This window comes from Triturus cristatus, chromosome 1_2, assembly GCF_964204655.1.
Source record: "Triturus cristatus chromosome 1_2, aTriCri1.1, whole genome shotgun sequence".
Classification (NCBI taxonomy): domain Eukaryota; kingdom Metazoa; phylum Chordata; class Amphibia; order Caudata; family Salamandridae; genus Triturus; species Triturus cristatus.
Window position 1 is genome coordinate 101,208,159 of NC_140580.1, and position 12,201 is coordinate 101,220,359.

Below are 12,201 nucleotides of genomic sequence, written 5' to 3' on the forward strand. Positions count from 1 at the left end.
TAAACAGATTTTTTTAAATGCTCAGTGAATGGTAATAGTTGTGTAAGTGAGAAGTTGTGGCAACTGTGAAGGACAGTAAATAGGGTTGAGTACTTCAGGAAGTGGGAATGATCTACAATCAAATGTACCTCTTGCATCTTTTTGTGTTCATACGCGGACTTGTTCCTGTATTACATCAGTTGTTGGGATTTCTCTCCATGAGATCATGTGCTTTGCCCTGGATTACCTTTTGGTTGTCTCCCGTTAAGATGACCACACACAGCTCAATGTGAAAGAGCAAAGCTATGTATATTTGCAGGTGGTTCACAAAGTCTTTTTCACCCACACTTCACAGGCAGCTCCTCAGTTGATAATGAAGCGGTACTGCCGGGACATGCCAGCAATGCAAGTCTTCTTCAGGAAATTTGTGCCAATACCGCTTATGGGTGAGTTTAAAAAACATGAGAGCATGACTGAAAATATAGCTATTTGCAGCAGGGCATTACTTTCTTATCCTAGTACATTTCCATTCTACAGTTTTAAACATTAACCAAATAAGTATGATGATTTATTTACAAATTAGAAACTGTCAGGACAGCAGTGACTTGATCTACCAAAAGCTTACCTGTAAGTGCTTGACAAAGTACTGTCCTAAAATATGTGAGTGTTGTAGATTTTAAATATTGAGGGGGAATATTAGCATGGAAGGTTGTAGGATTATTTACTCCTGTTGTAGTAGGAGTTATTTTGAAACTATTCGTGAAGTTTGGAATTACCTTTTGGTTTGGCATTACAAATATTTCAAAGATATTAGAGCCAGTTCACAAAATCATTTATGAGTACGGGAAGTAGTACCACAACAGTGTTCTTTTACCGACTCTTCCATTCTAAGTGGAAGTAGGCCTAAAGCCATACTCTGGTCCCAACTCCTTGTGTGGATGGCTGAAGGCCATGTGTAGAACATGTAGGGACCTGGGGAGTGGGTCAGAGACCACACACTGTAGATTTGGAAGCATATAGAGTGGATGTAGGGCATGATTAAAAGACCTGCATTACACACAGTGGCGTCAGAGAATGTGATGTATTATGTCATGTGAGTGCATGGGGGAGGTGAGTCAATGTTGTGTAGCTAACATTAAGTGCTGAATTTCTCATGTTTTGCGTGTTGCCTACAACCATACTGCTTGTCTAAATTACTATGTCTCCTTCCTTTTCATCAATGACCTTTCTTAAACTAAAGATTTTTTGGTGGGGGACAAGAATGGAAGTCTAGGCTTTCCTGACTTCTGTTTCTGTTATTGGGCCTCTTTGGTGTCTGCGGTTAACATTTGTCATTAATTTAAGTAGCTACTGTGCTTGGATTCTGGTCTCCAAAGAGTGACTTATAAGTCACAATAAGTTCAGGTGTTTCACAGATAGGATTTTTATCCATCATATTTCTATACAGTATTTTTAAGTACCGACAGACTTATTGAAGCCTGGTACTGCTCTTTAAATATGCAAATCTTGTGCAAAAGAATGGAGTAGTGGCTAGATTTCTGAAGGTGTGCAGAATTCGTTTTGATCATGCTACACTTACCCAAAGATCAAAAGAGAATTTGTCTGGGATTAGGGCTTAATGGTGGAAGAGAAGACCAGGATTTGAAATGCTCAGTTAAGCTGATAACAAATTTTGGAAACTAGCAACCTGCATTTAAAACATCATAATGCGTTCATCCTTTTATGCATGATTGCTAAAAAAAAAATTATGTGAATTGTAGGGGTTCATACTGTGATCTGCTGTCCTAAGTGTCTTGCCCCTCTTTTCTGAGCTTTGGATATATAGTTTTGCTAAGACTGAAAATATATGTAAGGAAGATATTAGTTATACAAACCTTCTAGTAAATTTCTGGTGTGGTGTTAAGCACAAAGCCAAACATAATCTGTTGTTTTTTCATGGCTGCCTCCACCCTGACTCTGGCTTGGGCATGTATCAACAATACATCCCCTCGAGCTTCCCTGTGGTTCTGAGACTTGAAGATTTGTATACTTATGATTGTCTACTTAAAAATGCTAGACAAAATAGATGTAGATTTTGTAAATTGAGTTACTCTTAGGTAAAATAAATGGAATTTGTAAAGCTTGTATATCACCCAATTTTCTATACTTGCTTTTTATAACATAGTTGCTATTATGTGAAAGCAACTCTTTGAGCTGACTGATTGGCTTCTCGTATTCTTGTGATGAGATGCTGATTTCTTAACTTATTACTATTTATGATGAATTATCCCACAGCTGATTGTGCATTAATTGTACTGTTACATGAATTTACAAACGGTTAATCTGAAAATGAATTAAATGCATGAAGAGTCTATTGACTCTGCATCAACAGCCCTAGGCCAATGATTGACCGCCTGTTCCCAACCCTACCCAGAGAATGCTGCTGGCCTTGCTGTGAGTGCTGCTGAGCCTACACTTAATGGCTTCACACACAGCACCTGCCTTGTCACCAGTGTCTCTTCCCTACACTGCAAGTCACCTGCATAAGTGATTTGAGTGAGGGGATCTTCAGGTCCAGGTAGTCTAAAAGAGCCGTAGCAAGTGAGTAATCAGAGTTTTGTAAGTATCCGTTTGAGGTATGACCTCCCCCACCCCACACAATGGTGAAGTAAAAGTTATATTTAGGTTCGAGGATTCCTGTCCTATGTCTGCCAAGCAGACTTCTCTTCCTAGTTGATGGTCTAGCCTGCCAGGGGGCACAAATGGCTCAAGGTAACACTTGACCGACGGCCCCAGCCATCCAGGAGTGTAATACCAAGGCACTCTTGACGGTATATGTGGTTCCACATGCTGTCCTGTTGGGTACGTGTCTGGCTTGCTGGTTACATTGTGTACAGGATGTAAAGTTATTTATTGCCACGGATATATGTCACTAGGTCTTCCCTGGCCTCTCGTCCTCCCCCTTTTTCGTAGGATGTGTACATTGCACTTGTACTGCCCAACTATCATGTGTATACATGACTGTGATTCCTGTGGTTGTATTGTTCTTTCTATTAAATACCAATATATTGTTTAGGTCTCGCCTGAGCCAGCGCATGTGCTGCTCTGGCGAGACATTTAGTAAGCTGCTTCTCGAAGTGCTAGCAAAGCGGCCACCAGCTTGCGGTCACGCGCACAAGCGCGCCACGCTACGCCTCTAACTGCTGCGCGCGCATCACTCGCGTGCTTTGCACAGAGCAAGTCATCGCGATCGCTTTCACCGCGATCGCGATGACTTCCGCTTTCACGGCCGCGCGGCGTTACTATTACGGCCACGCGGCCAATGCTTGTTTCCTCTGTCCATCCAGCACCTACTAAAAATATCTAGCGCATTTCGAAGGTCTGGCGGTCCGCTTCCCTTTGTTTACGTCTACTCACTGAGCCCTAGAAAAATACTGCTTTTGAGTTCACTGCCAAGCTGTGCCTCGAGAAACACATTTTTTTGCTCTGTTTCTATTATAAAAACATACTCAAAGTGCACATATATTTTCAAACGTAGGACAAGAGCTTCTATTGTATATGTCATACGTATATTATGCTAAATTCACCCTTTGGAGGCAAGTAATTTAAAGCAGTACTTTATTAAAAATGTATTCCTCGTGGGTGCCCTGACACTCGGCAGTTGTACATGGTGCAAGCCATTGTTGGGCACTGCGATAATTCAATATTACATTTCCACTGTGCCGGAATTTCTCTTTAAAATCTCACCGTAATTGTCCTCGCTGGCTCTCCTTCTATTTGGCATAAAACGAAAGCCTCGGATTACTGATTTTCTCCATATTTTTGCTGATAGCGCCACACATATGCTCAACATTTCCCCAAAGGCCGGTACAGCAACAGAATCCATTGGCACAACATCAGTTTCAAGGTAAAAAAGCAATGGTTGCCTCCCAGGCCCTCAGATCATTTTTAATCCTGGAAATCAAAACAGGGACGACAGATCCACCTGCAGCGCTCACCCACTCAGGAGTGGGGATTTATTGCCGGTCCCTAAACCACCGGAGCTCTAATGTAATTGCCTTCAACAAGTTGCAAAAAAAAAAGTGACTTGGCAAACTTTCATATCACGACCCACTTTACTTAGACATTCTATATTTTCCAGTTATTGCTGAAAGGCTTTGAATGCCTGCATACTTCAAAAAAATAAAAAGAGTGAATGCTAATTTTCTATAAATCAATTAAGGAAGGATGCGATGAAAAACAGAGACAAACAGCCCTTCAGGGTCAATTGACTTAGAAGAAAAAAAGCGAAAGCATCTATAATTTAACAATGCCTTTGTTAATTTTGTTTTACTCCGAGGCATTCAATTAAATAGTCATGTAATAAAGCTTGGACTACACGGTTGTGTCGGCTAAAAAAAAAAACTAACAGGTCTCCCTCTCCGAGGCCACAAGTTGCTTTTTAGTGCTGCCAGGCTTTGTGCCCCCTGAATAGCTTATTATGGGAAAGATGTGGCGTACAATACCCAGTTGCTGCTGGAGTTTGCATAATTGAAGCATTTAAGGGGTTCAGCCTCATTTCTGCGCAGATAAATAATTATGGATTTATTTTTTATGACAAGAATACTTTTGATACCCGTGTCCCGTTCTGCAACCCCTATGTAGGAGCTGATTAGAAAAGTATATTTGTATTATGGATGCGTGCTTACCGCTAATCACAGCTCGGCTCTAATTGCATAGGCACATAATACGGTTCAGAGAAGTAGGCAGGACGGTGGAAGCATTCTGCCTGGTAAACCTCAATTAAACAGCTAGTTCTTAGAAGGTAGTATTAACGAGTGATTAACAAGCGGTGAGGAAATTTTGCTAAAATGTTAATTACAGTGACAGTCACATTCAGACATCCGGGTGCTGAGTTTTATGTGTGTTGTATTTGTTTTTAAGAGGCTGCCTCTTACTTTGACATTGCCCCACTCTATGTTATTTCTTGCACCCTCCCGAGCCGTGCTATTGCTTGCCCCTCTACCCACCCGTACCGCTCCATGTTGTTGCTTGCCCCCTCCCCTGTTGGTGCTTGCTCCCTCTCACCTTCCCCAGTTGTTACTTGGCATCTCCCACCCTCCTGTCCTGGCAGAAATAAAAAAAATTGTCAAAGCCTATGGGTCTCGCAGATACAAGAGCTTTTGGCTTAGTCAATGTTTGTTTAGCCATGATGTGCAGAATTGTGGCTGATATGTAGCTTGGCTAAAAGACAAGGGGAAAAAAAGCGCTACAACCTGGCCAGTGGTGACCGCGTCATTGAGCTTCATTATATATAGGCTGGAATCTTTAGTCGGGCAGCAACCCTGTGGCGTGCTCCAAAAACCAGCCCGCCCATCTCACTGTCAAACCGGAACACTCCCACAGGGTAAACACACAGCTTGGAATGTTGAAGCATAGCTAACTGCCTTAAAGCTTCAAAAGGTCTCCTTTCCCAAGGGACCTACTGTTAAAAGATGCGGTCTGGTTCAATTTTGATTTAGGTTTCTTGAGTATGGGACCTTGTGTTAAGATTGGTTTTGGCCAGGGTGTTGGTTTAGAGCTCTAGTGTATGTGACCTTTTGTATACAGTGTGGTCTGGGAGATGTTCATTAAGGCTCACTAGTAGAGGACTTTTTTATGTAGTATCAAAGACTGGATGTTTGGACTGTCTATTGAGCCGCCCTCTAGATTTCTTGGAGAAAGAGTGACTAATTCCAGTGTCCACGTTGCTGCCATACACTGAATAATGTACGTAAAAGGTGTCAATTATCTCATTAGATGATCCCAGTTAAGAGTAAAATCCACATTTGGGGGAAAACCTCATTGTCAGTCATAGAAACATTGATTGAGGATTAACAATGAAAAGTGTAGTAGAACACAAAGCTTCTCCTGTGGAACAGGATGGAGGAAAGAGCCAGACCCAATTCCAGAAGTAAATCCAAAAGGAAGCTCCAACAGCAAAAAGCAACAAGCATTTACAATGCAATAGGTCTCACATTGACGCGAATTTGAGCTATTGGCATTGCAAATAACAATGCCTTTTATTTTTGTTTTCTTTTTAAAAACATAAATAAAAGGCATTGTAATTTACAATGCCAATAGCTTAAACTCGTTATTATAGCAATGTGCGTACTTTGCTGCTATGGTACATTAGTAATTTAACTCTCAGTTGATGAGATGCACATTGATAAAATCATGTTTTCAAATTCAATTATGTTTACTGCCCCCAAAGGGCTGTCTTTTGATATTTCCACATGCACTCTAGATCATTAACATATGTCTGCGGAATAGGCCTTGCATCACAGGTGGTTGAGGTCACCAAATACTGACAGAATTCAAAAATCATTGTAATTGCCTCTGGTAGTCATTTACGCATTACTGTTTTTATGTAGCACCCACATTGCCTCTTGACACTAGTATTCAAGGCACTTGCAAGTCAGTATTTGGAATCGTATTTGGTAGTTATGCAGTTATTGTTGTTATATACCACTGGCACAAATTAAGCATAGCAGGCACTGTCACTCTCCGTTACCTCCCTCAGCTCTAACCCCGCCGCTGCCCGTCCCTGTCTCTCCCCTCCTGCTCTCACCCCGTGCTTCCGGTGCCCTCTGCCTGTCCGGCTGTATGCCACAGCACCCTGCTTGCACCCTGTCTCTACTCTGCCCCGCTCTCACCCCGTTCTTCCAGTACCCTCTTACTGTCCGGCTCTATACCACAGCACCCTGCTTGCTCCTTGTCTCTGCTCTCTGCCCCCCGCCCCTGCTTTCACCCCGTGCTTCTGGTGCCCGCTGCCTGTCCCGCTCTATGCCACAGCACCCTGCTCCCTGTCTCTACTCTCTGCCCCCCCCCCCCGCCCCTGCTCTCACCCCGTGCTTCTGGTTGTCATGCTCACTCTCCGTTACCTCCCTCATCTCTAACCCCACTGCTGCCCGTCCCTGTCTCTACTCTCTGCCCCCCCAACCCCCACCCGCTCTCACCCCATGTTTCCAATACCTTATGCCTGCTTAGCTCTGCCACAGCACCCTGCCTCTACTCTCTGCGCCCCCCCGCTCTCACTTTTTAATTATGTTTTATATTATTGTATGTGAAAGTTTTAGCACTTTTATTGAACTTTCACATACAATAATATAAAACATAAGTAAAAACGTATAAAATCCCGAAAGCGAGACCTATTGGCTATGCCAATGCTTGTTTTTTAAATGTTCGAGTTTGAGGATATTTACAATGAAATTAAGGGAATCATTTTTATATTATATTAATTCCGTAGGTACAGAGTAAATTCAAGCAAATCAGATACATTCATTACATAAGCACACAATATAAATCGGAGATCTGGTGATGATAGTTTTTTTATTTCCTCAGTCTTCACATCAGAGAACAACCAGCTGTTGAAAGAAAAGTAGACAGCGTGTTTAGCCCCTCCATGGTGCGCAAACCTGGAGCCTTTTGAAGGCCAAAGCGCAATGTATTATGCAGCCCTTCAGGTCCAAAGAGAAATCGTCCTCTATTTGAGAAATGGTGTGTGGTGTGAAGGTGATTGAGAGATGGCACCATCTCTTAAGCACCATCAGACTGCAAGACCAGAGTTCATCTGACCGCTAGGACTACACGGAGATGACGCTACAGTACTTTGTTTTCTCATACGAAGACTCCGATTACAACAGACAACTAAAGGACAGTTTCCCTTTGGACCTCATAGACCGCATAATACATTGTGCTAAGGTCTTGAAACCCCAGGCTTGCGGTCTACGATGGGTGCGAAACACATGGAGGCTGCTTTTCTACTGATCTATGTTTGTTCTCTGATGTGAAGACTGAGGAAATAAAACACCTATCCTCACCAGATCTCTGAAATCTACCTCGCACTTATGTGATGAATGCGTCTGATTTGCTTGAATTTACTTTGTACTTACGGAATTGAATGTAATATAAAACTGATTTCCTTAATTTCATTGTAATAATCCATAAACCTTAATACAACTTTTAAGTCGCTGACATAGTCAGACTGAGAATACAACCCCCCCCCCCCCAGAGTGCCACAAAGCATTGAGTTGACAGACCTAGCTAGCCTATCTATGTTCAGTTTCTATGACAAGCCCACTTAATTGTCAAGGGTATGGTAATTATAGTGTGACAGAAATTACCTGTTCCTATCTGTTTTGCCTGCTGGCTGGGAGGTACTTAAAGTGTGGGTTGTATGTTCACAGGCCCCAAACTCCCCAGGAAACCGAATACCCATTGTTGCAAGACATGTCGTTGCCTACTATTGCCTACAGCCCTAGCCCCGGACTTGGAGGAGCCAATCACTGCAGGGGAGATACCCTCCGTTTTATCTGACATGCCAGCCGGCAAGGTGCTCGGACCGGACGGCCTTCCCGTCGAGTTTTGTCTATAGTTCTGCAATGAATTGACCCCTATCCTGCTTAAACTCTATGCAGTGGTGGCCAAGCAGGGCACATTCCCCCCAGAATTAGACATCGCTTCCATAGTTGTCTCCCCTTCCCCCAAACTGGGATACCCTCCCAAGAAATGCTCCCCATATAGGCCCATCTCCTTGATTAACATTAAAGTTAGGCTTTACGCTAAAATTCTGGCCAACCGGCTACAGCCAGCCCTGCCAATCTTGATTCACTGCAATCAATGCGGCTTTATGCCCGGGCGCAGCATGCAACACTTTACGCGTACTACGTTTTACTGTTCCTGGCAGAACCCACATATCAGACCCCTCAAGCTTCGGCCTCCAGGTGAACACTTCCAAGTTTTTGTTGGTCTCAATACCAGCTACCGCCAGCCCTGCCATACTTGATTCACTACAACCAGTGCAGCTTTATGCCCGGGCGCAGCATGCAACACTGCATCTGAAGGATCCAGGTGGCTCCCTCCAGACTGGGTGCCTCCCATCCCCCCAGTGATGCTGCCTGTTTTGGATTTTGAGAAGCTGTTCAACGCAGTGGATTGATCCTTTCTTGAGGCCGTCCTTGATCGTGCCGGCTTGGGACGTAACATGAGGTGCCTTATTGGGGCCTTATATCACCAGCCTCGGGCTCAGGTCCGTGTCAATGGCTCCTTGCCGGAGCGTACGAGTCAGGTTTGTCCCATTTCCCCATTATTGTTTGCCCTTGCGATTGAACCCCTGGCACGGCTCATACACTACGACGCCCAGCTTAGCGGTGGTCGTGCAATGGAGGGTCTGAGGATAGGATCGTTCTTTACGCGTACGTTTTACTGTTCCTGGCAGACCCCCACATCTCAGGCACCTGCTGTCTCAAACTTCTGACTATTCGGAGAGGCCTCTGGCCTCCAGGTGAACACTTCCAAGTCTTTGTTGGTCCCAATCAGAGGTGACGCTAGCACTAATCCGTGGCAATCAAATATGCTTGTGCACTTGGGGTTCCATATTTTCCTGCTTCCTGACCTCACTCTACATCTCAATCTGGCCCTGAATGAAAAATTATATCCAGAGGTTGTTCCAGCTTCCTCTGCATGTAATGGGGCACGTCTCCCTCTTCAAAATGATGATTCTCTCTCTATTCTTGTACGTATTTCAGCCATTTCCACATCTGATCCCCGCAAGCTGGTTTTGGGCTCTCAATTCTACACTCCGTGCCTTTCTTTAGTTGGGCAGTCGTTCCTGACTGGCTTTTACCAACAGACTGCAATCTCCATATGACAGTGGGCTGGGGATGGTGGGTCTCCATTGTTCTTATTTGTCGTCCCAGTTGATTGTGGTTAATGACAGGCTTAGTACTGGGTGGAATAATCCAACGTATCGAGGGGAACTTTCCTTTCTGAGTTTTGACCGCATACTGGATATGCTATATGATGCTCCGATTTCTAACAGCCTGTTGGATGTTACACACGGGATTTTTCTTTGTTGCCGCTCCACATTGCGCTTTATGGGTTGGAGTGCTACACTGATGGGGATGGCTCCCTTTTGAAGGAGGTGCTGGCTTCATCATACTGCCGGCCTGGATGGCTTTCATAAAGGGGACATGATCGGTATCACGCCCTTGGAGATGTTTGGGCGGGGAAGCATATCCTGCTCTTCCGAGATCTGTGGGAAAGCTACGGGCTCAACTACACACAATTCCATAAATACTTACAACTTAGTCATGCCCTATTGGCTAACATTCCCCCGGAGACTGAGATACCTGAATTTAGCCCCCTGGAGGCCAGGTTGCTGATGGGTTGCATCGGCGGAGATGCTATTTCCCAGGTTGACAGATCACTCATTGCAAATGCCCCACATGGTTTTGACAAACTTTAACTCCGCTGGGAAGGTTGGGTGGGGGAGCTGGATGAGACGGACTGGTGGGAGGCCAGGACGGCCCAAGCAAGTTGGCTATTACAACGCCCCTGCTGCTGATTCAGTTAAATTACTTGCACATGACTCATCTGACCGTGCTCTGCTTGCACCAGGCTCATAGGATCCCTTATCTGGCTTACTTTCGCTGTTCCATGTTGTTTGTGCATGCCCGGTTATCTATGTGTATTGGCAGTGGGTATGCAGTGAACTCTCGGTTTTCCTGGGGCGGGATCTTGATCTGACTCCTAACGTGGCTCTGATGGGAATGATTGATGAGGTGGGTGGTTCTCGGGCTGACCGAATATTTGTAGGTGTCGCTATACTGGTGGCTAAGAAAGACCTTGCTTGCAGATGGAACTCCCCCAACTCACCAACCCTGGTGGAATGGAGGGCAGGGATGGACTGGTGTGCTCAACTTAAAAAATCTATCTACGTTGCCCGAAGCTGCCCACGGAACCATGATAAAATATGGGTGAAGTGAGGTGCATATTATGGACTGGGGTTTTGAGTGGTTTATGAATGTCTACATTGTGTGGATGTTAGGCAAATGTGCATGTTCATGTATTGTGTTGGTGGTTGCAAAACGAATACATTGTTTTAAAAAAAAGTGTGTTTTTTCTCTCCTTTGCTTTGCAGCTTTTCTAGGTGCATACAATGTAGCGGTCACACGGCTGATAGACTTTGAGAATGGCATTGAAGTTGTTGACAAGAACGGAAATGTTGTGGGCGTGTCAAAGAAAGCGGGAACCAAGGCGAGTGACTCTCTTGATTTATTAAACACCAGAAAAGGTTATTCTGGCAGGACTCTGTCCCCTAACCTTTATACTGGAAACCTTTTGTATGAGCTAATTTAGTGATCCAAAGCATAATTATTAATTTTGCACTCATATTTACCTAAAAGAACCACAAGCACATTTTAGTAATAGGGTCATCCTTTAATCGATGATAATCTACATCCAGTATTGGTAATTTGCCAAATGGAAAAACGAATTCTCACTGCTTCGTCAACACACTCATGCATATTCTGCCTCGAAGATCCATGCCAGAGCCCTGTGATTAGTAACCAAATCACACAATCCCAATATCATTCTAAAAACGAACACGTTTTTCCAAAACAAAAGAACTGTTTTTGTTTATTGACAAGTTTTTCTATGTTTAAAGATTGAAGAATTGCTGTTTCGATTTCAGTATCCAAACCACATTTAACTATTTCTTTTTGGTTCATTAACCATTCTTAATTTTAACCCTTCAAACTCCTTTCTTCATTAATATTGTTCTTTGCGTAGGAACAATTTTGTGTGAACAGCCATAGCATAAAAATAATATAACATATCTTACACTGTAGAGTGCAACAAAATATATGCTAGGTTGGTATAGAATAGTTGCTTAGGGTGAAAACACATCCCCACGGTGAAAACGTAGAATGGGATCAAACATTTATAGACACAGTAATATTTCTGGAAACTGCAGCAAAAACAACATGTTGTATTTGGAAGTGGACCTGAGATAGGCTTTTGAGTTCTTTTTTTAAAAGCCTCATAGGATGCAATTTTTCGAATGTCCTGTTCGAAGCAGTACAACACTCTGGGTGAAGGATTAGCCTTCTTAAAACCTGGAGCGCAAAGTGAACGTTGACCATGCTCTGATGGAGACATTGTCCACTCAAAATGGTCAATTTATTGGCCATGTAGTGGGAGGCTTTCAAAAATACGGATTTATGCCTGATGCAGGCTACTTCAAAGATGCTCTTTGCTCCTATAGGGAACATTCAAGTGTGTATAAAATAGTTGACACATGGTCTTATTTTGTTGTGCCCATTAGTAGCCTGTCAGCTATGTGGAGGGCAGCTTTGAGGGGGTGCCAAATGCAGTTTGGGAATGCCTGTAAGTAGGGAGATTACATAATTGAATCTCAACAGTACGAAAGATTGAACTTCT

At 43.6% G+C, this 12,201-nt stretch overlaps 1 protein-coding gene across 2 annotated transcripts in view; it reads left to right on the forward strand.

Moving 5' to 3' along the window:
- The window catches only part of SFXN4 (sideroflexin 4), a 112,467-nt gene that overhangs the window by 80,094 nt on the left and 20,172 nt on the right, over positions 1 to 12,201 (forward strand). Inside the window, exons 10-11 of one of the 2 annotated variants that reach the window (XM_085602939.1) lie at positions 335 to 425; positions 10,901 to 11,016. In XM_085602939.1, coding sequence (XP_085459065.1) covers positions 335 to 425; positions 10,901 to 11,016 — 207 coding nt within the window. Of the gene's footprint in view, positions 1 to 334; positions 426 to 10,900; positions 11,021 to 12,201 lie in introns of both variants that reach the window. The other variant, XM_085602930.1, reaches the window with a different exon arrangement.